General features: G+C 39.7%; 2 protein-coding genes across 6 annotated transcripts in view; both read left to right on the top strand.

Annotated features, from left to right (window-relative positions):
• SLC12A6 (solute carrier family 12 member 6) overlaps positions 1-25,062 on the top strand; it is a gene marked incomplete at both ends in the record, with an annotated part of 84,197 nt that overhangs the window by 46,148 nt on the left and 12,987 nt on the right. For 4 of the 5 annotated variants that reach the window (XM_079698830.1, XM_079698829.1, XM_079698827.1 and 1 more), the window contains 10 exons: positions 13,664-13,758; positions 14,775-14,906; positions 15,675-15,821; positions 17,191-17,245; positions 17,729-17,859; positions 18,866-19,107; positions 21,132-21,346; positions 22,306-22,464; positions 22,642-22,740; positions 23,009-23,066. In XM_079698830.1, the coding sequence (XP_079554956.1) occupies positions 13,664-13,758; positions 14,775-14,906; positions 15,675-15,821; positions 17,191-17,245; positions 17,729-17,859; positions 18,866-19,107; positions 21,132-21,346; positions 22,306-22,464; positions 22,642-22,740; positions 23,009-23,066 (1,333 nt within the window). Of the gene's footprint in view, positions 1-6,397; positions 6,449-13,663; positions 13,759-14,774; positions 14,907-15,674; positions 15,822-17,190; positions 17,246-17,728; positions 17,860-18,865; positions 19,108-21,131; positions 21,347-22,305; positions 22,465-22,641; positions 22,741-23,008; positions 23,067-25,062 lie in introns of all 5 variants that reach the window. The other variant, XM_079698828.1, reaches the window with a different exon arrangement.
• Positions 2,876-3,987, top strand: LOC307050594 (retinitis pigmentosa 9 protein-like). The gene has a single exon (XM_079700708.1). The coding sequence runs from the start codon at positions 2,974-2,976 to the stop codon at positions 3,592-3,594; it is 621 nt and encodes a 206-aa protein (XP_079556834.1). The 5' UTR covers positions 2,876-2,973; the 3' UTR covers positions 3,595-3,987.

The following is a 25,062-nucleotide window of genomic DNA, read 5'->3' as shown; positions in this document are numbered from 1 at the left end:
AATGAACAGTGGGTCCTGGCCTTTTTACAATTTTTACCAAACATTCAAGGAAAAATCATTTCACTCTTGACAGTTTCTCTCAAGGAACAGAAAAACAAGTAAACACTCCCCAACTCAGTTTGAGACTTGCATAACCTTGATACCAAAACTTAACAATGACAGTATGAGAATAGTATAGGCAAATTTTACTTATGAACACAGATACAAATATCCTAAATGAAATATTTGCAATTTGAATCAAGCAATATGCAGTTGACCCTTACAATGTGAGTTTGAACTTCACTGGTCCTCTTATACTTGTATTTTTTTCAATAGTAAACCCTACAGTACTGTACAGTCCCTGGTTGGTTGAACCTGTGGATGTAGAGGAGGAACCTCAGATACGGAGGGTCAACTATAAGTTATACTTCAATTAACCCCCAGCATTATTCAGGAGTCAACTGTATTTTTAAAAATTACTCCTGTGACCAGTTGGGTTTCTGCTAAGAATACATGGTTGGTTTATCATTAAAAATCAATTTATATAATTTAGTATATTAACATATTGAAGGAAAAACATCATATAATTATCTTAATAGATGCAGAAAAAGGATTTGATTTGAAACATATCCAGTATTTAAATTCATGAGTTCATAAAAAACTGGTCACCATTGGAGTATTGTAGTGAACCAATTTATTATTCTGAGAATCAGTCTAAAAGGAAAGAATGAAATATTTATCTTGTCTTTAACTATACCAATGGGTAACCAAATAGTAAATTAGAGGGAATGTCTCTTTATAAAAATATTTCAGCTAATAAATTAAGGAAGAATAACAGAATATCACCATTTTGTAACCCCCCATAAATTAATGAATCTAGGCATTAATCATCAACAGTTGCTAGTATCTCAAAAAGAAAGACAACCTGATGACATGTACCTCCTGACGGAAGATCAAAATACCACTTTGAAGGTGTTTTCCTCCCTCCCCCATAAAAATACTGAACGTGGTTAAGCCTCTAGACCCAATTACCAATTTATAGGAAATAGAAGAAAACAGAGCAACATGTTAAACAACATTACATGGATGCTCATTAAAATGGAGACCATCAGAAACTTTACTGAACACATGACATAGGTTCTTCAACAAATAAATTGCCAAGAAAAAGAGAAAGCAGTAGACTTAATTGAGAGATACAGCAACCAGTTGTAACATGTGCCTCTTACTTGGCCTTTTTTTTTTTTTTTAATATATATATTTATTTATTTTTGGTTGCATTGGGTCTTCGTTACTGCACGTGGGCTTTCTCTAGTTGCGGCGAGCAGGGCTACTGTTCATTGCAGTACGCGGGCTTCTCATTGCGGTGGCTTCTCTTGTTGCAGAGCATGGGCTCTAGGCCCGCGGGCTTCAGTAGTTGTGGCACGTGGGCTCAGTAGTTGTGGGTCACGGGCTCTAGAGCACAGGCTCAGCAGTTGTGGCGCACGGGCTTAGCTGCTCCGTGGCATGTGAGATCTTCCCGGACCAGGGCTTGAACCTGTGTCCCCTGCACTGGCGGGATTCTTAACCACTGTGCCACCAGGGTAGCCCTCTTATTTGGCTTTTGATTCAAACTAAGAATCAAAAACATAATTTATAACATTTGAGACAACCTTTCATGTTCACTTAGTCACATAGCTCAGACCCAAACCTGTGCCAAAGGAGATTAAGTACACTTACTGCTCTTGTTCTGCCTAGCTCAGACCAACAAAGGCCATTAGACAAGCTCAGGAGTCTAAGGGAGGAATCTGAGGTTTATCTTAGCTAAGCCCAAGTTGTAGTGTAAGTGGTAATTGAAAAAAAGCAACATTATAGAAATAATAGCACCACAACAATAAAATGCTTATAAAGAGCAAGACATTTGGTATACCCTTTTTCAGCTTGCAAAAAAAGTATGCCATAGCAAATGGAAGTCTGAAATTTTCAATAGAGCCAATGGCACTCCTATCAGTTTTTGTTTGAATTGTACAGTGAAACACCAGTAAGTTTCCCAATAATATCAGCATTATGTGGTTGGTAAAATGAGAAAAAAAGGAGCACAGTAGTGATCTGGTGGGCTGTTTAATTCAAAGCATTACTGGGCCAGTCTCAGTAGGTATCCTCCACAGGAATCTTAGGATTCTGGATAATTCTAAAACAGCCCTAGGATATGGGTTTGGTTTTTAGTTCTTGCAGAGTAAAGGTTATTTGCTATTCAGAAACCAGAATTTCCATTCCACTTGGGATTTCCTGGGGTCAGAGTAGTGACCCAGACTTCTGAAAGCTGTGCATCGGAAGCAGCATGATTTCCAAGATATTCAGACCAAGAATTGATCCATGCCTTTCTGATGAGAGATTTGCTCCTTGCCTAGAAAACCCTGACCTTTCCTAATTGACCAGAAGCTCTATTGGACCCTCCCATTCCAAAACACCACCACAAGTAGACCCTGGGTAAAACAATCTGGAGGGCATCATTGGTTTCATAAATGCAGGCAAAGTCTCCAGGGACATTCTTCCACCCCCCACACCCCCCAAAATTCAAGCAAGCAAGTGGAATTTGGGCCAGAAACCTCCAGAACCAAAGTGTCTGAAAGTTAGGGTAGTTAGAGAAGCCCCAAACATAGAGGTTCCAGGGCTGCAGCAAGGGAAGCCAGAGCTGTGAGGAGGTGGCTTAGACCAGTGGGCAGTGGGATGGGGCAGGATGGTTATAAAGTCAGATTTTTATAGCAACAATAATATAGTGCTACTGAACAGCAGGGAAGTAATATGCTGAAGCTGGGCCTCCTTTCCTCCTGTAACCCTCGAGAGGGATGAAGTGCTGTTGAGTCTGGGATATAACACTATTAAATGTCTAAATCGATGAAGGATGCAGGAAGATGAGTATGGTACTCAGGAATGAAAGACTGTTTAAAGCGAAGGAAAACAAATCGTTGCTGATATTTTAAAAATGAAGGCTTCGCGGCCCCGCACGGGGCCGCAATGTCGTCCCAGCCTGGGTGCGACGACTCGGGGGCCGGGGGCGCGCGGCGGCCGTGGGAGCCTCCAGAGCAGAAGCGGCGGCGGCACGACACACAGCAGCTGCAGCAGCTCAAGCACCTGGAGTCCTTTTATGAAAAACCTCCTCCTGGGCTTATCAAGGAAGATGATACTAAGCCAGCAGACTGTATACCAGATGTCCCAGGCAATGAACATGCCAGGGAATTTGTGGCTCACGCACCAACCAAAGGACTTCGGATGCCACTGGGGAAAGAAGTCAAAGTCATGCAGTGTTGGTGCTGTAAACGATATGGTCACCAAACAGGCGACAAAGAATGCCCTTTGTTTTTAATCAAAGGCAACCAAAAGTTAGAACAGTTCAGAGTAGCACATGAAGATCCCATGTATGACATCATACGAGAGAATAAAAGACATGAAAAGACTGTAAGAATACAACAGTTAAAACAGTTACTGGAGGATTCAACATCAGATGAAGATGGGAGCAGCTCCAGTTCCTCAGAATGTAAAGAGATACACAAGAAAAAGAAGAAAGGAAAGCATAAGAAAAAGAAGAAAAAACGAAAGCATAAGTCTAAGTCAAATGAGAGTTCAGACTCAGAATGACAGGAGCTTGACTTGTTCAACACTGTCTTCCCAAAAAGCAAGCACTGTGGCCAAAGATCAGAGGACTGTGGAATCAGAGAGGAAGAGGAGAGAGAAATACCAAGAGGGGAGGAGATTTGGTGTCACAGGTGTGAATTCTCACCTACCTTCCAGTAAAGATGTGACCGCCACAGGAGAGTGAGTTGTATTTTGCCAGGTGCTAGCTCTGGACAGCGGCTGATTTCAGGCTGGAAAGCTTTTCTCATTGTTCTCCTCCCTGCAGATCACTGTGGGTCCTGATTCCTTAGAAATGCCTCTGGCAGGGTGGCCAGACTAAGGGAATCTCTGAGGAAGCTCTTCCAGCTGCTGCCACAGCTTCTACCCTCCATGGTGGGGCTACTTAATGCCCTTAGATTTCAGGCTTGACTTTCCTCTGTTGCTAAGGATAAAAGCTCATTATTTTATTTATTTAAAAAATACTCATTTATTTTTGAATCATAATAATATACTTACATGGTCCAAATTTAAAAGGTATCTAAGGGGAATTCCTTGGCTGTCCAGTGGTTAGGACTCGGCGCTTTCACCGCCGTGGCCCAAGTTCAATCCCTGGTCAGGGAACTGAGATCCTACAAGCCATGAGGTGCGGTCAAAAAAAAAATTATAAAAGGTATATAAGGTTTAATCATGAAAAACTTTCCTCTTCTCTTCCCCAGGTACTGAGTTCCCTTTCCCAATGGCTATCCATTTTACCAGTTTCTTGTGAAGTCATACAGAAACGTTTTGTGTATCACAAGCAAATGTTTTTTCTCTTTTTTAATACAAATACTAGCATACCATACACATTTGTCTGCATTGTTTTTTTCATTTTTTAAATCAGCAGTGTAAAGCATGTTGGTCTTTGCTGCACAGAGAAGTCTTGAGTTCATAAATCCCTGTCATGTTTGGTGGAATTTTTTAGGGGGAAGGGCTACCCTATAATAACAATGAACAATCATGTCTTTAACTTCCTTAGCGCTTATTGCCATTGTCCCATGATTATTATTATTCCCAGAATAATTGATTCAGAAAACTTATAAGGGTACAGGAATTACTCTACTGGGTCAGCTACCCACATCCCCAAATATGTCCTCATCCTGTTGGCTAAGCACAGCCTACACGAGAACTGGCTTTGACTGCTGCAGCTGAGGCAGCTCAGCAGGTTGGGATGGTGCCTGCAGCTAGGAGAGGGCGTCTGTTCTTGCTGAGCCAAAGTGGAGCCAGATTTTGCTCATGAGCAAGTGTCTTCCCTCTCCACCAGGGTCTCTTGCTGTTTTCATCGCTCAGGGTCCCAGGAACTCACTGTCCCCACTTCCTACCTTTTTTCCTAGGGGTTGGATTCCCCCCTCTTTAAAGAATAACCGATGTGGGCCAGGCTGACTCCTTCCCAGTTCTCCTCAGTAACAGCTCCTAGTCTTGGCCTTGGAAAGTTTATCTCAATAACACAATTGGCTGGAATGGCCCAGGACTTGTTCTTCCTGAAAACCCTAAGTCCTTTTAATTCAGGCAGTGCCTTACACTTATCCTTGGCATTTCTAGCTCAGCATGCAGCAGAAAATTCTCCTTCCAGGAACTTTCTTTCTCCTGCTGGAGTCCCATTCATGATAAACATATTCTATTACAATATGAAAGAATAATATCAATGATTCTTGAGCTTATGGTGCATTAAAATGACCTGGAGTGCTTGTTAAAACAGAGTCCCGTGCCCTACTCCTAGTTTCAGAATTTCTGATTTATTGTACTAATTCTGGAATGGACTGTGGAATTTGCATTTCTAACAAGTTCCCAAATGATGCTGATGCTGTCAGTTTGGGGACCAGATTTGAAGAACCACTGATCTAAATGTTTAACCTCTTACTAAAGCCTTTCTCCACTTTCTGCTTTAACGAGAATCTCTCCATCCATTGTAGCCCCTGCAAGTTAACTCCTGTCCCTTCTCCCTCACTCCAGGTTTCTCTGTCTTCTATTTCTGGCCTACATTCTGTGGTCCATCAGTTAAGCCTGTTACCTCCCTTGACCTGTGGTTTTTCTGCCCAGTTTACCCAAAAGAACCTCAAACCAAATTCCTCCTCCTCTGCTCTAATTCCCAGACAGCTGAGCCCATAACGCTATCAATCAAATTCCTTCATCCTAAAACCTCTTTCCTCAAACTCAGTACTCTCTACTATTAAGGAAGTCAAAGGAAGCCACCAGACCTCCCTTTACCAAGGTATCTTATCAGCCTGCCATCATGGTTGTGGTAGGCGAAATTATAAAACAGCCCCAAGGTTTCCTACCAAACCTATAGAACTGTTACTTTAAGGGATTTTACTCCCATGATTAGATTATGTTAAAAGATAGTTTGGCCTTTTAATGGTGACTATTTGGGTGATCTGAACCGAAACACATGAGTTTTTTTTTTTATAAATTTTTTTTATTTATTTTTGGCTGCGTTGGGTCTTTGTTGCTGTGCGAGGGCTTTCTCTAATTGTGGCGAGCGGGGGCTGCTCTTCGTTGCGGTGCGCTGGCTTCTCATTGCGGTGGCTTCTCTTGTTGCAGAGCACGGGGTCTAGGCGCGCGGGTTTCAGTAGTTGTGGCACGTGGGCTTCAGTCGTTGTGGCTCGCGGGCTGTAGAGCACAGGCTCAGTAGTTGTGGTGCACGGGCTTAGTTGCTCTGCGGCATGTGGGATCTTCCCGGGCCAGGGCTCGAACCCATGTCCCCTGCATTGGCAGGCGGATTCTTTAACCACTGAGCTACCAGGGAAGCCCTCACATGAGAATTTTAAAACCAGAGCTTTTTTTCTGGCAGGCAGCAAAGTATCCTACCCAGGCATTGGTTCCCAAAGAGGTTTCTGCTCCAGTAAGTTTTGACTCTGTATCTGCCCATCTGTCTAATTTTGGGTTCAGCGGTTTGCCCTGTGACCTCAATTCTGTGCTAGATTTAAGAAGATTTGATGATTAGTTTGTTCAGCTTTTTACTGGTTAGGACAGAGTGAAGACTTCTAATCTCTTTACATGCCAGACCAGAGACTGGAAGTTGATGGATATTGCTTTAAGCCACTACATTTGTGGTAATTAGTGCCTGCCCACGTCTGGAAGATTCTTGAGGGCAGAGACCATCTTGTTTCATGTTATAGTCTCACCTTCTAACACAATGCGTCATGCATGGTGGTGTTCAGTGGGATTTTATTAAAAGTATGGTTACATTAAAAAAAAAAAAAAAGGGCTTCCCTGGTGGCGCAGTGGTTGAGAGTCCACCTGCCGATGCAGGGGACCACGGGTTCGTGCCCCAGTCTGGGAGGATCCCACATGCCGCGGAGCGGCTGGGCCCGTGAGCCATGGCCGCTGAGCCTGCACTTCCGGAGCCTGTGCTCCGCAACAGGAGAGGCCGCAACAGTGAGAGGCCCGCGTAACGCAAAAAAAAAAAAAAAAAAAGAGGCTTCCCTGGTGACGCTCTGGTTAAGAATCCGCCTGCCAATGCAGGGGACACGGGTTCGAGCCCTGGTCCGGGAAGATCCCACATGCCGCGGAGCAACTAAGCCCGTGCGCCACAACTACTGAGCCTGTGCTCTAGAGCCTGTGAACCACAACTGCTGAGCCCGCGTGCCACAAGTACTGAAGCCCACACTCCTAGAGCCCGTGCTCCACAACAAGAGAAGCCACTGCAGCAACTAGAGAAAGACCTCGCACAGCAGTGAAGACCCAATGCAGCCATAAATAAATAAATAAATAAGAAGGAGTTGGGCTTCCCTGGTGGTGCAGTGGTTGAGAGTCCGCCTGCTGAGAGTCCGCCTGCCGATGTAGGAGACATGGGTTCGTGCCCTGGTCCCGGAAGATCCCACATGCCACGGAGTGGCTAGGCCCGTGAGCCATGGCTGCTGAGCCTGCGCGTCTGGAGCCTGTGCTCCGCAACGGGAGAGGCCACAACAGGGAGAGGCCCACATATGCAAAAAAAAAAAAAAAAAAAAGAAGGAGTTAAATAGTAGATTAGAAACAGGTGAAGGGTGTTTGTGAACAAAAAGAAAACTACACCTAGACATATCTTAATGAAGCTGCAGGACACCTAAGAAAAGATCTTGAAAGCGGCAGAGAGAAAAAACAGATCATCAAAGGAACGACAGAAAGATAGAATTCTCAACAAACAGATAACAAAACAAATAATGTCTTAAAATATTTGCAAAAATTTTATTATCCTAGAATTGTGTGTAGCAAGACACTTGGGATTAAGGGGAAAATACAGACAATCGTAGTTAAGTAAAAGCCAACAACGCCTTTTACCGTGAGACTTGCTCTAAACTCTTGGTTTTCAACTAGGGACAATTTTGTCCCCCAAGGGATATTTGGAAATGTTTGGAGACATTTTTGATTGTCACTATTGGAGATGCTACTGGCATCTAGTGACTAGAGGCCAAGGATGCCCTTAAACATCCTAAAATGCACTGGACAATCCCCCACAACAAATAATTATATTGTCTGAAATTTCACAGCACTGAGTTTGAGAAACGCTCCTCTAAAGGAATTCTAAAGAATGTACTTCAAGTAAAAGGAAAATGATCCCAGAAGACTAGTATTCTGAAACGTAACGAAGAATATTGAACAAATGAAATGGTAAATGTGGACCTTGACCCAAGTCAGTGTTGTCAGTATGAAATAATTTCAGTATCTTATTTGTGTAGTTAAAAAAAAAAAAAAGACTCCTGGAAACGTCAGATAGTAGTATTATGTAAGTCAGGAGGAGAGAGTTAGAACTGACTAAAAGAATAGAAATAGAGTGTGGAAACTCCAAGAGAGGAGAGACAAGAAATGGAATAAGGGAAAACAAACCAAAAAATCCAGAGAGAAAATGAGAATGAATCATAGAGAAAGAAAACCAAAGAGAAATAAAAAGATGGTAGAGTTCAGTCTGTATATATCAATTGCTAAGGTTGATAGACTTGACTATTAAAAAGACAGATTGTCAGATATTTAAAAACACAGCTGCTTGCTGTTTACAAGAGATCCACCTAAGGCATAAGGACCCAGGAAAAATGGAAAGTTGAGAGACAGAAAAGGACATTTAACCAAAAGACAGCTGGTATAGTTATCATAATCTTTTTCCTTCTATTGTCTTAGCATTTATTCTCCTTTCTAGCCTCTTAAAATAGGTACATAGCTCATATAATTTTTTTTGTTTTGTTTTGTGGTACGTGGGCCTCTCACTGCTGTGGCCTCTCCCGTTGCGGAGCACAGGCCCTGGACGCGCAGGCTCAGCGGCCACGGCTCACGGGCCTAGCCGCTCCGCGGCATGCGGGATCCTCCCAGACCAGGGCACGAACCCATGTCCCCTGCATCGGCAGGTGGACTCTCAACCACTGCGCCACCAGGGAAACCCTCATATAATTTTTATTCTTTTTACTTTGCTAATGTAAAATTTTAAAGCAATGACTTTCCTTTGAAGTGCTACTTTTGTTGCATCATACAAGTTTCAATAGGTAGTGTTTTCATTGTTATTCAATTTTTAAGTATTTTAATCCTTGATCCTTGAATTGTCAAGCAGTGTGTGGGTTTTTTTTAAATTTCTAAATTCACAACGTTTTTAAATTTATCTTTTTGTAATTAAATTCTAACTCGTTATACACCAAGATCATGGCTTATATTATACCTGTTTGAAATTTGTTCAGTCTTTAAGATCTAGTACATGATAACTTTCCATATGTAAAATTTCCACGTATGTTTGATTAAAATGTATAGTCTCTAATTTTGCATGCAGAATGCTATCTCCATTAAGGCCAAGGTTATTCATTGTGTTATTCAGATTTCTTTACCTCTGCTATTTTGTCTGCTTCATCTATCAATTATTGAGAAAAGTATGCTAAAAATCTCCCTGTGTGATGGTAGATTTATTAATTTCTTGGTATAATTCTGTCCCTTTTGCCTCAAATATTTTGAGGCATGGATGGATTGGTGGGTGGATGAATGGATGGATGGGTGGATATGGTAGGCAGCCTTTTTTTTTTTTTTTTTGGCTGCGCCTCGGCTTGCAGGATCTCAGTTCCCCGACCAGGGATTGAACCCAGGCCACACCAGTGAAAGTGCCAAATCCTAACCACTAGACTGCCAGGGAACTCCCTAGGCAGCCTTTTAGACCAACTCTGTTGATCCTTTCTTCCTGGTATTCATGCCCTGTGTAATCCTCTCTCCTTTGAGTGAGGGCTGGACTTTATGACTCTTTCTAATTATTAGAATATGGCAAAAGTGATGTCACTTTCAAAATGAGATTACAAAAAGACTGTGACATCTGTCTTGTACTCCCTCTCTGGTTCTTTGATGGCTTGCTTTGAGGGAATCCAGCTGCCATGCTATAAGCTGCCCTATGGAAAGTCCCATGTGGCAAGGAACTGAGAAAGGCCCTTGACCAACAGCCTGAAAAAACTGATTCCTGCCAACTATGTAAGTAAGGTTGGACGAGGATCTTCCCCAGGCCTTCCAATGAGACCCCAGCCGTGACAGGAGACTGAAGCAGAGGGCCCAGCTAAGCCATGCGCATATTCCTAGCTCCCACTAACTGAGATGATAAGTATGTGTTGTTTAAGCCACTAAATTTAAGAGTAATTTGTTACACAGAAAGAGATAACTATAAACAATAGATGTATGTTTAAAATTTATATACTTTCTTGGTGAATTAAGTCTTCTGTTATATGGTTATCCTCTAATCCCTAATAAAGTTTTTCTCAAAGAAAAATTTATCTGCTAATAATAAAACTGTGTCAGCTTTATTTTGGTTAGTATTTGCCTGATATATCTCTTTCCTTTACTTTCAGCCTTTGTGTGTGCATATTATGTTTCTTGTAAACACTATATGCCTGGATTTTGTTGTTTAATCCAGTGTGTCAATCTTCATGTTTTAACTTGTAAATCTTGTCTGTTTGCCTTATTATAATTATTGGTATTATTGATATATTTGAACTATTCTGTCACCCTAAGTTGTTTGCAGTTTTTTCCACTTTTTGTTTCTTTTTTAATCCCTTACTTAAGAAAAAATGATGTCTATACCCCTGTCTCCCCCAGTAAGGGAAATAACATTAACACACTCTCACATCACTCTCTCCCCGGCCCCAGCCCCCATGGTGGTGGTGTTATGTAGAATAGGTCGGTGGCAAAAGGAGGGACTACTCAATAAATGTATTCGGAAGAGCCATCCATTTGCTAACTACATGATCTGACTTCTTCCTATCTCTCCAACCATTCTGTCCTTTCCTAGCTCTATTTCAGCCATGTTATCTATTTTGTTTTATGAATCCATTAAGATTGTTTCTGCTTTAGGATCTTTTAAAATTGATGTCCCTCTGCCTGAAAAGCAGGTTTTTCCTGACCACCCTGTGCCAAGGGTATGCTGCAGCCCGCTAGCTCGTACCAGCTCATGAGAGCCAATTGCGTGCATCTCTTCCCAAAACCACGTTCAGTGACTTCACATTAGTAGTTTGAATTAGCATGTGTAAGTATTTGCACCACAGAAATTGGCAAATACTATAAATCAGTATATATGTTTTTTAATTCTGGAGAGCCTGCTTACCAGCACCCTAAAGATCTTACCAAAAGTTGTCTGTCCTTCCCATCCCCAGTCATAATCTATCCCAGTACATGGTTCATTTTCTTCACAGAACTTATCACTTTTTTTTTAAGTTATTTTCTGTCTTCTGTGACTTCAGTAAACGCACAATGAAAGTACAGTCTTTAACTACCTTGTCTACTGTTGTGGTGCCCAACATATGAGAACTTAATACTTATCGAATTAATTGAATAAATGAATTATTCAAAAGTGGTGATAATTTTTAGCTGTGTCATTCTCTTTAGAATTTTCTGGAAGCATTAGAGAGGAAAATAATTGCATTTCTTTTTCTGACTTTTAATTATGGGAATTTCCAGAGGAACAGAAAAGTAAATAGAATAGCATAATAAACCTCCGTGAACCCACCACCCAGCTTCAGCAATGTTGCAGATCTGTTTTCAAGCCCTCACCAAATTTTTTCCCAGAATATTTTAAAGAAAATTCCAGACATCATATGATTTTACTTACCCATTTAAAAAAAAATAACCAGTCCATATTCATATTCCTCTGACTGTTTCCTGACGTTTGGTTTGAGTCAGGATTCTAAAAAGTTTCACACCTTGCAATTGATTTGGTATGTCATCTTAAGTCTCTTAATTTATGAGTTCGCCTGTTTTCGTTTATGCCATTTATTTGTTGACAAAATCAGATTATTTGTCATGTGGAATCTTCCACATTCTGAATTTGATGACTGCATCTTTGTGGTGATGTTTAATATGTTCCTCCTTTTTTTTTCTGTGAACTGGTAGTTACATTTAGAGGCTTGGTGAGATTCAGCTTCCATTCTTTGGGTAAGAGTACATCATAAGTTGCACAGTGTATTTTTCATTGTATTACATTAGAAAGTTGTGTTGTCCCACTTTTAGTGATGTTAAGATTGATCCAGGTTGATCAGTGGGTTCCAGGTTGATTAGTGGGTTATGCCTCAGCTTTTCACCTAATGGTTTTAGCAACCATTGATGATCACTGCTCATAACCATTATTTTATTAGGGGTTGAAAATTGGTGATTTTTTTCTAATTATACCATTCCATCTGCATTTATTCGCCAGAATGTTTCTATAATGAAGAAACATTAGTTAGTATTTCTTTAACTGGTTACTGTGAAATATAGCAACTCTGCGAAGGGGACTAGTTTTTTTTACATACCATTTTGGATATTTCAAGTACTTGCGTTTCAATTCATTGCATTATATATATATATACATATATATATGTGTGTATATATATATATATATATTTTTTTTTTTTTTTTTCTGCGGTACGCGGCCCTCTCACTGTTGTGGCCTCTCCCGTTGCGGAGCACAGGCTCTGGACACACAGGCTCAGCGGCCATGGCTCACGGGCCTAGCCGCTCCCCAGCATGTGGGATCCTCCCGGACCGGGACACGAACCCATGTCCCCTGAATCGGCAGACGGACTCTCAACCACTGCGCCACCAGGGAAGCCCTCATTGCATTATATATTTTTAATGTTCACATTATCCCATTTTTAGCCAGTGGGAACCCCTTCAGATTGGGTCTTCTGTCCTTTGACATGACTCAGTTATTTTGATAGCTTGTTGGCTATTTCCCAAGCTCATCTTACATATTTAAGGTTATAGGACTTTAAATTAATTTCTTTAATTTTTGTATTGACCTCTGTTTCTTCAATATTTAAAATCTTAGGGCTTTTGGGGGGGGGTTTTTTGGACCGCACCGCACGGCATTTGGGATCTTAGTTCCCCGACCAGGAATCGAGCCTGTGCCCTCTACAGTGGAAGCGTTGGTGTACCACCAACGAGGTCCCTAAAATCTTAGTTTTTAATGACATTTACACAGTTTTTAAAATTTTCTCTCTTTCTCTTCTGCCAGGCAATTAGAACTATGTAACTTTTACAATAAAGAACCAAAGTTAAGAAAGCACTCAAACAACAGAAACTCTACTGTTTTAGGGAACCCAACCTCACTCTCCTTTTTTTTTTTTCCTCATAGCGGGTTCACCAAATTCTTGTGGGGTGCCTTGTTTAACATAAAAAGATAGGTGGCAAATGTTTGTACAAAAATGTCATTTATAAAAGGTCAGATAGCCCTGAAGGCAGAGGGCTTTTATTGCCATTATCCACAGCAACAGTGTGGAAAGTAGCCCTTGTCTAGCACAGTGTTGTACACTGAGCAGGTACTCAGTGATTTTTTTTTTTCATCCTAGATTTGGGTGACATTAAGAGTAGGGTCTCTATAGGCTAGGATCTTAAACGAATAGTGTTTCCAGAGGTCTTCATATTGTTAAGAAAAGGAGTGACCCATGTTTACTTCTTAGAAATTTGCTTTGGCTCCTGTTCAAGAGGGAGTCACATTCTTCAAGCAATGCTGATTGAGTTCTGCCATTCTCATATGAAAATCTGAATATGAAAATGGGTTCTGTTATTACAGGGGGAACATGCAGTTATTTGGTGCTGATGCTTCTTCAGTACCAATGAGAAACTAACTTGATTTACTTTTTTTTTCCAGATGATGGACATAAGAAAGCTCGAAATGCTTATCTTAACAATTCCAATTATGAAGAAGGAGATGAATATTTTGATAAAAATTTGGCACTCTTTGAGGTAATATTTGGGAGAAAACTAGGGCAGAGATTTCAGGAACAGAAATTTCAAGATCGCTGTTTTCCACCCCATTTAGTTTTAAAACAGTACAGGTTGGATAATTTAATAACTAACGGTTAAAATACAGTACTTACTATAGCTTGTCATTGTAGTTGATTTAATCTGTATAATCTAATTATTGCTAATTAATGAATAACCATTGAGTCAAATTTCTATGAAATAAAGAGGAATGTTGACATCACAGGCATGTGGAGAACCTTGCTGTCTAATTTAACTAGTATTTAAATCTCTGTGTTGTAATAATCTACTAAGTACAAAATTTTTCAACTCTCTGTTTGGGATGAATGTCATTTACCTTAGAACTACTAACCAAAAATAAGGGTAGGAAGCAGTCTGCTGGATTAAGAGGACCTGAGTGTCTCATCCGACTAAGGTAGCATGGACTCTGAGGGGATCTGTGTCCTGGTTGTTGAAAGGAGCCTGGTTTAGTCCAGCACTGCATTGTCTTACTTTGGACAATGCTTCAAGTGCCACTTTCCTCAGTGTCCCTATTTTATAAATGATATTTTCTCTTCCTTCAAGAAAAGGTCTGAGGTGAATATTTGGTTCAGTCACAAAAGTTTTTCATTGACCTCTCCATGCTTGGTGCTATAAATAATAGCTATAAATGTTAGTAGACTGTTAGTAGTACTGTAGTTAAAGACTATGTTATCAGTGTTCTTTATGAGGTTACAGCTGTCTGTAGGGGCCAGTGTGGTTTTGTGTTTTCTGTAAAGTTAAAGCTATTAGAAAGAATCATAAAGCTTTTCATTTCAGAATTTTATAAGAATGTGTGTAGCCCTGATTACATATTATAATATGGGGGGAGAATAAAGTCTCATTGATAAATTTTCTTAAAATGTTTACCTGTGAAATTTTTTCTTATTTACTTTGCAGTTTTCTGGTAGAGGGATCATTTTGATGCTTATTCCCAGTGTTCTTCAATATTTCTTTCTTTCTTATTTCTGGCTCTATAGGAAGAAATGGACACCAGACCAAAGGTGTCTTCTCTCCTCAGCCGCTTGGCCAATTACACTAACCTGACGCAAGGAGCAAAGGAACATGAAGAGGCAGAGAACATCACTGAAGGGAAAAAGAAGCCCACCAAGGTGAGGCATTGGAATAACAAGGACAAATAAAAAGAGCCCCGTATATAAGAAAGGAGGAAATGTCCAGGGCATCACTCTGTGCTCAAGAACTATTGAACGCTTGGTATATGCCAGGCGCCTGAGGGAGTGAGCTGTGTAATTAGTAGCTGGGAGACAGGCATTCCGGGGAGAGGGAATAGCACTTCAGAAGAAAAGGGTCCACGCCCATCTACTGATGCCATCTTTCTGTTGTGAAGCTGTTGGGTTTTTCAAAGACCAAATATCAGTTTTTCTCAACATGAAAATATGGAAGAATATTACAAGTAAGCTTTCTGGTTGGTCAGGAGTAAAACGACCCTCAGATGTATTTTATCAACTATGTTTACCAACTACTATGAAAGATTTATGCCAAATTCTGAAGGAATTCCATCAAATCATTATCCTTTTTTTTTTTTTAAAGAAAAAGCTATTGGCCTGAAGAATAGAAAATTTTAAATTGTTGGGGATGCACTTAAAAGTTTATTTGTGATCAGGTGCTTATGTAAATATATGTGGAGAGCTATGTAAAGTTAAAATGTATATCTCTAGGAATAATAAAAAGTATGGTGATAAACATTAGTTAAGATGGAGATTTTATATGTGCCTATTTAAAAATACTGCTTAAACATATCATCTCTGCTTTGCAATTAAAATGATAGGGTACAAGTTTTTATATAAAAGTAAAAGGATGAATCATCTCTTCTAGATGACTACATGATTTTTTTCTTTTGTCAACATCTTTCTTTCCAGACCCCCCAAATGGGTACTTTCATGGGTGTTTACCTCCCATGTCTACAAAATATTTTTGGAGTGATCCTGTTTCTACGCCTTACATGGGTGGTGGGCACAGCTGGAGTTCTGCAGGCCTTTGCAATTGTCCTTATCTGCTGCTGCTGTGTAAGTCCTGAGTTGGCCCCTGAAGATCACCTGGAACATTGCAAGAGCTCAAGAGTATCATGCTTAACCTATCTGGGCATAAAAGAAAGAATACGTACTGGGGAAAGACTCATGATCTCAACAGGGGAGATTATTTTGATACTAAAATCTAAAGGATTTTCAGTTATTTAGTGTCAGTTATTCACTGCTTATATCTGTAATATGATGTACTCAAAATTACAAGGAAAGACTTCTGTAGGAAGTAGAAGATACAGTCCCTGACTTCAAAAAATTCAGAATACAAACCATTTGAACTCGATAACACTAGTGTTGTGACAGAAAATATGTTAGAAAATGTGATGTGCTACTCCAGTGTGGTACCAATAAACAAAGCTGGTTGTTGTTTGGGGGTAAGAGGTATTCGTTTTGTTTTGTAGTCTCATCCGTTATCTCTTCCCCAGAAATTGGGGTGTTCTTTCCAGTTCTTCTCTCCATTATACTGAGAACGTTCTGGTCTTCCTTTAATTTAAACTCCTCTTATCTGTGTATCCCAGCCACATCTCTCAATTTTATTGTAAGTTGATAGATTATTATAAAATTTTTATTATTAAGCCATCTATGGACCTCTTTTATTGCTATAACCATTATACACTCCCTGTGCTCAGCTGAGTGCCATGTAAAGCAGGGTAAGTGGACATAGTCCATATCATTAATAACTTAATGATAACACCATTTTTCCCCCTGTTTCTTAGTCTTGAAACTTCAGGGCCGTATTTGGCTCCTTGATTGCCTCTCATATCTCATCAGCTATCAAGGCCAGTCAGGTCTCCCTCTGAAATCTCTTTTGTTCAACGCTGTCTTTATATTCCCACTTCTACCACTGCAGTCCTTACCTCTCACTGAACTACCACAATAGCCTACTAACAAGTCACTCTGCCTCCATCTACTTCCTATCTTCAGTCCATTCTGTACTCTGCTGCTATCAGGTAATGTTTTTAAAATACAGTTCTCATGATCTCAGAAGTCTTCAGTGGTTCCCCTTCTTACTGAATATTATTCTTGTTATTGTAGCCAGTCTTTAGTCAGTTTCCAATCTGTTTACCAAGTTTTTAACTAGGAGACCAGGGTGAGATCAGTGGTTCTTAATAGCACCTAACCTACTGATTACGATGTAGGAGCGTTTTAACAGAGGACTCAAGATACCAGTAGTGTGACTAGTGTAGCGTGTTGAAGCACACCTCATTTGCATACCATTTGGTATGACAGGCAACTCCCTCCATAAAAGTAGGTAGAATTAAATATTCGATAAGTGCTCTGAGGTCCACAGATGGGAAAGTAGTACAGAAATGTCGTCTTTATACAGTAACAGTCTTCTCCTTTTTCTTTACAGACAATGTTGACTGCTATCTCCATGAGTGCCATTGCCACTAATGGAGTGGTGCCAGGTCAGTAGCTAAGGCTGGATTTCAGGGATTGTCATTGATTACTGTATTTCTGCTATAAAGCCAGAGGTGCAAACTTCCAAGGAACAGAATACTATTTAGGTAGTGGCCACAGGCACTAACACTATTTGACTTCAGAATACCTTCTTTTAAAAATCTCTGTATGTTTTAAGCTAGAATCTGTGATTTCTACTGCATTCTTAGCTTCTTTTAGTTAGAATATATATTTTATTCATCTATCTCATGCCTGTAGTAAATATCCTCTGATATTTTTCTAAGTAATACTGACAAATTGTGCTGATTTGTGTGGAACATTAGATGTGCAGTATGTAGGTTTCATCTTTTACTCCCTACCAGGAAATCTACTTTTTATCATATTCAGGGTTTTCAAAAAGCCTGAAACATTTATCCTTTTTTACGACTTGTTTACATTCCTGTTACTTACATACTTTTTTTATCCTGTTCACCTTCTGTTTTGCCTTTTAGCTGGGGGCTCATACTTTATGATTTCCCGAGCACTGGGCCCGGAGTTTGGTGGGGCTGTTGGCCTCTGCTTTTATCTTGGTACCACATTTGCAGCAGCCATGTATATCCTTGGTGCCATTGAAATTTTTCTGGTGAGTAATGACTTAATTGTGGTCTAAAGTATAGAAAAGATATAGATTTGGATTTATTTTGCCGTTGGATATCAAAGCTTCTGAGAAATCAGCTACAGGAATCAATCAAGTGATTGACTGCTAACCTGTTATTGACCTCCTACTGTGAATATGAGTAAGAAAGGTTGAGGGTATCTTTTTCCTGCCTACTCCTTCCCCTCCACCCAATCACCAGCACCCTGCCACCTCAACCAAAAAGTTAGTCTCAGAGGCAAGACTTGGGCTAGTGGGGGAAAAGTAAAAGAAAGTTTACCTCTTTTGATGTCTTTATCCCAATGAAACAAAATGTTTTTCATTTATTTATTCACTAGGATATATTTCTTGCTATTTAAAGTAACAATAGTAGAAGTAGGACTCAGGATAATCATTACAATTATTTTGCATAACACTTTAAATTATTAACACATTCCTTGTTTTTCCATTTGGGAGTGTAAGTATTCAGAATGGCACATAGACTTTATTTTATTTATTTATTTATTTATTTATTTTTAAATTTTTGGCTGCATTGGGTCTTCGTTGCAGTGCGCGGGCTTCTCATCATGGTGGCTTCTCTTGTTGCGGAGCACGGGCTCTGGGCACGCGGGCTTCAGTAGTTGTGCCATGTGAGCTCAGTAGTTGTGGCTCCTGGGCTCTAGAGCGCAGGCTCAGTAGTTGTGGCGCACAGGCTTAGTTGCTCCGCGGCATTTGGGATCTTCCCGGACCAGGGCTTGAACTCATGTCCCCTGCATTAGCAAGCGGATTCTCAACCACTGCACCACCAGGGAAGCCCTGGCATGTAGACTTTAAAAAAAAATCCATGATGTCCCATTTCTGTAGGCATTTTAGATCGAAATATGAATTAGGCTATGTCTCCAGTCATTTTCTGTCTCAGTTTTGCTTTCCTTCATGAAAGCAAGTGCAAACTACAACAGCCCTTTTATTTGATTATTTTGAAATGACCTTATTTTCTACTTCTTTTGCCTAACAGGTATATATTGTCCCCCAAGCTGCCATCTTTCATAGTGACGATGCACTCAAGGAGTCAGCAGCCATGCTAAATAACATGCGTGTCTATGGCACAGCCTTCTTGGTCCTCATGGTATTGGTGGTATTCATCGGTGTACGCTATGTGAACAAGTTTGCCTCACTCTTTCTGGCCTGTGTCATTGTGTCCATCTTGGCCATCTATGCTGGAGCCATCAAGTCTTCTTTTGCCCCTCCACACTTCCCGTACGTGTCTCTCTGACTAGCCATCATTATTTGGTAGTCATTAACAGTATCTGGTGATGTGATCATTTCAAGTCAGAATTTCACAGTTTCTCTGAGATTTCGCTCTTGGATAAGCCCAGTTAGCATCTGTGCGGGAAGCCTGTCAGCAACTTGTGTTATGTTGATCCTCTTCCTTGTGTCCCAAGTGTACAACTGGCAGCCGTGGCCGTCATTTGGATATAGATAGTGGATTTTTCAAAACCTCCTGATAATGATTATGCATATTTGAACTATTCATAAAGGCCTTTTCAAACAGCGTAGTTTTGCCAGCAACCTTTATAACGTATTTGAAGGTTAGATTCCTTTTATTGATGAAGAATCAAGAGATCAAGGAAACCTAGATTCCTACCTAAATATTTATAATTAAATTTTTTGTTTTGCTGTTAGTACAGTAATGGACTTTCTAGTCATAAAATAAAGGGAAATAAATGTCACATCTTTTGCATATATATCTTTCTATATATATATTATATTACATACCATAAGTAGTACAGGTACCTTAAGGTATATTTTTTGAAGTAGAAATGGATTTGTACAGATGCATGACTCACAGGCTCACCTGTTTTCCATTTGACTAGTGGCATAGGGACTAGACGGCACTGAGTGTTGTTTGTCACCTTATTACAGTGACTGTCTTTGAAGAGTCATCCTGATCACTCAGGGATCAAACTCATCAGTCTTATGTTGATTTAACCTGATTACAGAAAAATAGATTTTTGAAGATGAAAAAACAGGTCCATAGAGGTTAAATGACCTGCCTCAAGGTTTATAATTGTCAGAGCAAGAAAATGGACCCTTTGATTTCCTGATTCCCAGTTCAGTGTTTCTTCTGCTATGCTAAATGATGTCGGTACTAGATTCCATCATAAATTTTCAGTCTGCTTGTCTAGGGGCTGCCAAGCAACTGAAGACCCACTTGAGTCATAAAAGTACTGAAGGCTACATTCTGCCTAAATCTTAACTTGGGAAATTCCATTTTGCCTCAAGTTCTCCTTTGATGCTTTTCTTCTTTTTTGGTGGGCAAAAGTTCATGATGTGTGGTATTTTCGTTAAAATATTTCAGCAGAACAAGCCAAAAAACCTAGAGGAATGCATGAAACAGTACTGGAAAATGTTGAGAGTTTTTGAAGCTGAGTAATAGGTACATGGCTTATTGCGTATGTATGCTATCATTTTGCAGATTTGAAAAGTTGCTTTTTTCCTCCTGAGAGGTATTTTTAACTGTGGGTGTATTATTCCTTTATTCATATTTATATCTCTGGGTTAATGAAAAAAATAAAATCATCAGTTTGTATTTGTATTATCCTTAACTACCGTCACCCCTACTGGGTCTAGGCTTAAGTTCAAAAACAGTTTTTTATTAGGTCATAGACGGATGGCCTAATTCTAGCCAAGCTGTCTTCCTTGAAACAGTAGCCAGAAGCTCTGACCTTTAGCATAACATTTTCAAGGGAGTTGTTATGAACATAAGGCTTTTTCTTAGGCCGAAAAGAAAGGGGTGGATTTGTGTGTGTGTGTGTGTGTGTGTGTGTGTGTGTATGGAAGAAGAACAAATGGACTCTAAGATTCTTTTAAGACCTAACAGTTGGTTAATAACCTAAAAATTCTGGAAGATGACTCAGCACATCATCTTCAGACAGTTCTTCTATTTGAATTCTGTCACTACTACCTACCACCTGTATGACCTCGGGCAGACTCCTTTTTCTCCCTAAACTTTAGTTCCTCCATCCACGATGTAGAAATACTAGCACATATTTTGTGAGATCGCTGTAAGGATTACACTGGCAGAAAATGTAAGACACCATTCACAGAGCTAGTCAATATTAGTTCTTTAACCATCTATGACAGTAAAAACTCTCAGAGATGAGATTTTTTTTTTTTTCCTGAGCAAACCTATATACTAACCTGTTTCTAACCTATTTTCTTTTTTAAAATACTTTTTTCCCCTTGCTTCATCTTTCTCCTCCCTGTTTGTTTTCATTTAGGGTCTGCATGCTGGGCAACCGCACCCTTTCATCAAGGCACATTGATATTTGCTCGAAGACCAAGGAAATTAACAACATGACAGTACCGTCAAAGTTATGGAGCTTCTTCTGTAATTCAAGTCAGTTTTTCAATGCCACCTGTGATGAATACTTTGTTCACAATAATGTCACTTCAATCCAGGGCATCCCTGGATTGGCTAGTGGTGTCATTACAGGTGAGTTGGGAGGTTTGGGGACACATTTCTAAAATTTTTCTCTGAGGAGGGCTTTGCCATCTTGTTGAGCCTTTATTTTTATTTTTTGGTCATGCCACGCGGCTTGTGGGATCTTAGTTCCCCAACCAGGCGTCAAACCCACACCCGCTGCGTTGGAAGCACGGAGACTTAACCACTGGACCTCCAGGGAAGTCCCAAGACTTTGCCATCTTAGACTCATCTATTGTCCATCAATACTGCCACGGTGCCACTTCCCTTCTTAAGTTCAGCACACAGCTCTTAATTCAACATCTTTCTGCTTTTCTGTTAGTGATTTTATCCTTTTTCAGGACTCCCTTGCAGTGTTGTCTGCTAAAATTTACTGCTCTTGAATGCAGAGCTGAGCAAATGACTTTTTAACTTAAGATAATAAAGTATTCTCTGTGTTATTATAAAATTGCCAATGTTTTTCCCACAGTGACAGCTAGAATTATTTTAATGTCATCATATCCACATGTGTGTTTTCCTAACTCATCTAAATTTTTGAAATTCTCTGTAAGTGACTTCTATTTTAACTGTTTGGCCCACAAATTTCTTTGCACGTAAGCAAGTTTACACTAAGGTGTTCAAAATAGCATTGATGCCTAATTTTTTTTAAAAAAATAGGTTTTATAAGGCATTCAGCTTTAGTTCGCTTAACTTTTACTAATTTGCATTGGTAAACTTAACTGCATTTGTGTGTACCAAAGTATTTTGTCAAATTACATTTGAACCAGATGAGAAAAGGCATTAGGTTTTTATTTATGTGTGCTTTGTTATATGATATATATGTGCATATATCTGTGCTCATGTAGAAGCAAACATACCCTTAAAAGCTATATAAATGATGAATCTGACTTAGAATGTTGTTGGCTAGAACATTATCTAATTATGTCCTTTCCATAGTGCTGCTGCTTATATACCCTTTTTTCCCACTGCAGAGAATCTTTGGAGTAATTATATACCAAAGGGAGAGATTATTGAAAAGCCCTCAGCCAAATCTTCTGATGTCTTAGGCAGCTTAAACCATGAGTATGTCCTTGTTGACATTACCACCTCTTTCACTCTTCTGGTGGGGATCTTCTTTCCCTCTGTCACAGGTAAGCAGATGGGCTGTTGCCTATTTTACAAACAATCAGACCCAGGGAGTGATTTTTCTTACACAAAACTATATTCTCAGGATTCCCAGATTTGCCTGTAGTCTTTGATAGCAATGTGAATATCAAAAGTGTCCAGGAACTGAAGAAGTTAACTTGTTCTTTTTTCCTTTTCTAAAGGTATCATGGCTGGATCAAACAGATCTGGAGATCTGAAAGATGCTCAAAAGTCTATTCCCATTGGCACTATCCTCGCCATCCTGACTACCTCCTTTGTCTGTATCCTTTTGATGGATCCAGTCTGAGTCTTAGTCATAGGAACAGCCATAGAACAAGGGTGATCAGTATTTTTATCATGGTAATAAAGATATCTGCTTTTTACCACCTCACTTCACATCAGATAATCTACCCACCTCATCTCTAAAACTCAAGAAAGAATTTATGAGATAAGTGAATTTAGCCACTCATTTTACTGATAGAAGTTTCCTGAGTGTTTATGTGCATCTTAGAAGGTGAACATCAGTTTCCTTGACTCTCAGTATCATAGATTTAAGCAATGTTGTCCTTTTCGGTGCATGTATTGAAGGCGTTGTTCTCAGAGACAAGTGAGTAGTTGATTTCTTTGTAACAATCATGTGTCTATCTTCCATTATGTCTGATCATCCCATACAGCCCCAAGACAGTTATAAACTCAAAACCCACCTGAGATATATATCACAACTAACAATTAGAAAATACATGTATATAGGTCCCCAAAAAGGAGCTGTATAATAAGGGCCAGTATGTTGTTGTATAAGATGCAGTGGATATAGGACTTCATAAAGCAGTGAATTTGTCTGAATAATGAGGACTTTTCTGTACAGTAAAGAGAGCTGTTGGAAAACTAACAGTAAAGGAGGACAAATAATAAAAAATAAAAATTTAAAACTCAATTGTTTCTAACATCTCCTCTATGAGACATAAGTGTGTCTGATTGGCATTCTAAATAAAATCTTGAAACTTACTTTCTTCATTTCCTTCATGAAGGCTGCTGTTTTTCCTTTCATCTGTGAATACAAAAAGAAAATGTTTTGCAAGAGATTTCTAGAAAACTCTTCCTCCAAAACCTGCTATATCTCTTCCCTTTTTCCCCATCTTGAGGAGTTAATAGGCTTACCATTCATCCCTTTCTCAAAACAGAAACCTAGGTGTCATCCTAGACTTCCTCCATCAATTCCCTCATCCAGTTGGTTTCTAAGCCCTATAAATTTCACCCTTCATCTTAATCTCATTCTTTCCACTATTTTTATCCCCTCACTCTGTACAGGCCTTCAGGATCTTTTGCCTAGATTATTGTAATACTCTCCCTTTCAGTTTTACTACCTTCTAATCTTTCTTCTACACTGTCACCAGAATGATTTTTCTAAAACACAAAATTTGATCATAGAACCTTCCTGCTCAGAGCCTGCCAAAGCCCCTTTAATGCCCACTACTTTGGCCTTGCCCTCTCTACCTCTTTCTGATCTCATCTCCCACCGTTCCATCAAAAACTCCCTAAGCTCCAGCCATAACACAGAGTTAAATATTGTTGTTTCAACTCTCCATCCAGCCATGTATTTGTGGGTGCAATGTTATTTGCTTAGAATGGGTTACTCCCACCTGGCAGACTTATATTCATCCTCTAAGACTAGACTAAGTGTCCTTTATCCTGTGAAGCTTTCCCAGACTCACGCAACAGATAACCGCTCCTCCCTTTGTTCAGCCACTCTACTGAACATATTGTATTATTGCAATTAAAATACTGTATTGCAGCTACTTGATTTCATATTTCTGTCCCCTATACTAGATTGAATTCTTTGAGGACAAGAACTCTAATAGATGCTATATAAATATTGTTAACAAAAAGAAATAAGTAACACAGTTTATTATTTCTATATGATTGTGATTGAAAATGGGTTTATAGAGCTTTGGTAAATTATAATATAAAAATTATAGAAAGTGTAAATTAGAATACCACTTCAGAAAACTGTTGGACATTATCTCCTAAAGTTGAACATATGCATACCTGATGAACCAGCAATTCCACTGCTAGATATATCCAACACACATGCATGCATGTGTGCATTAAGAAGTGTGCACAAGGATTCTTTCAGTGGAATTGTCCTTACAAGGCAAAATCTGGAAATAGTCCAAATGTCCATCAGCAGTAGAATGAATAAATTATGTATTCATGTGATGGAAAACTATACAGCAGCAAAAATTAATGAACCACAGCTATGTACCAAAAGAAAAAAAAGGAAAAATTTCACAATGTTGAATCAAAGAAACCAAACACAAAACATATATACTGTTTCATTTATTTAAAGTTTAAAAACAGGTAAAACTATATAGCATTAAAAATTAGGAGAGTGGGGGGCTTCCCTGGTGGCGCAGTGGTTGAGAGTCCGCCTGCCGATGCAGGAGACACGGGTTCGTGCCCCGGTCCGGGAAGATCCCACATGCCGCGGAGCGGCTGGGCCCGTAAGCCATGGCCGCTGAGCCTGTGCGTCCGGAGCCTGTGCTCCTCAATGGGAGAGGCCACAACAGTGAGAGGCCCGCATACCGCAAAAAAAAAAAAAAAAA

The sequence above is a fragment of the Hyperoodon ampullatus genome (genome assembly GCF_949752795.1).
Source record: "Hyperoodon ampullatus genome assembly, chromosome: 3".
Classification (NCBI taxonomy): Eukaryota; Metazoa; Chordata; class Mammalia; order Artiodactyla; family Ziphiidae; genus Hyperoodon; species Hyperoodon ampullatus.
Note: the sequence above shows the minus strand (reverse complement) of the source record. Positions and strands in the feature narration are given on the sequence as shown.

Coding starts and splice junctions, on each gene's coding strand:
- LOC307050594 (XM_079700708.1), top strand. CDS start 2,974: ATGTCGTCCCAGCCTGGGTGCGACGACTCGGGGGCCGGGGGCGCGCGG.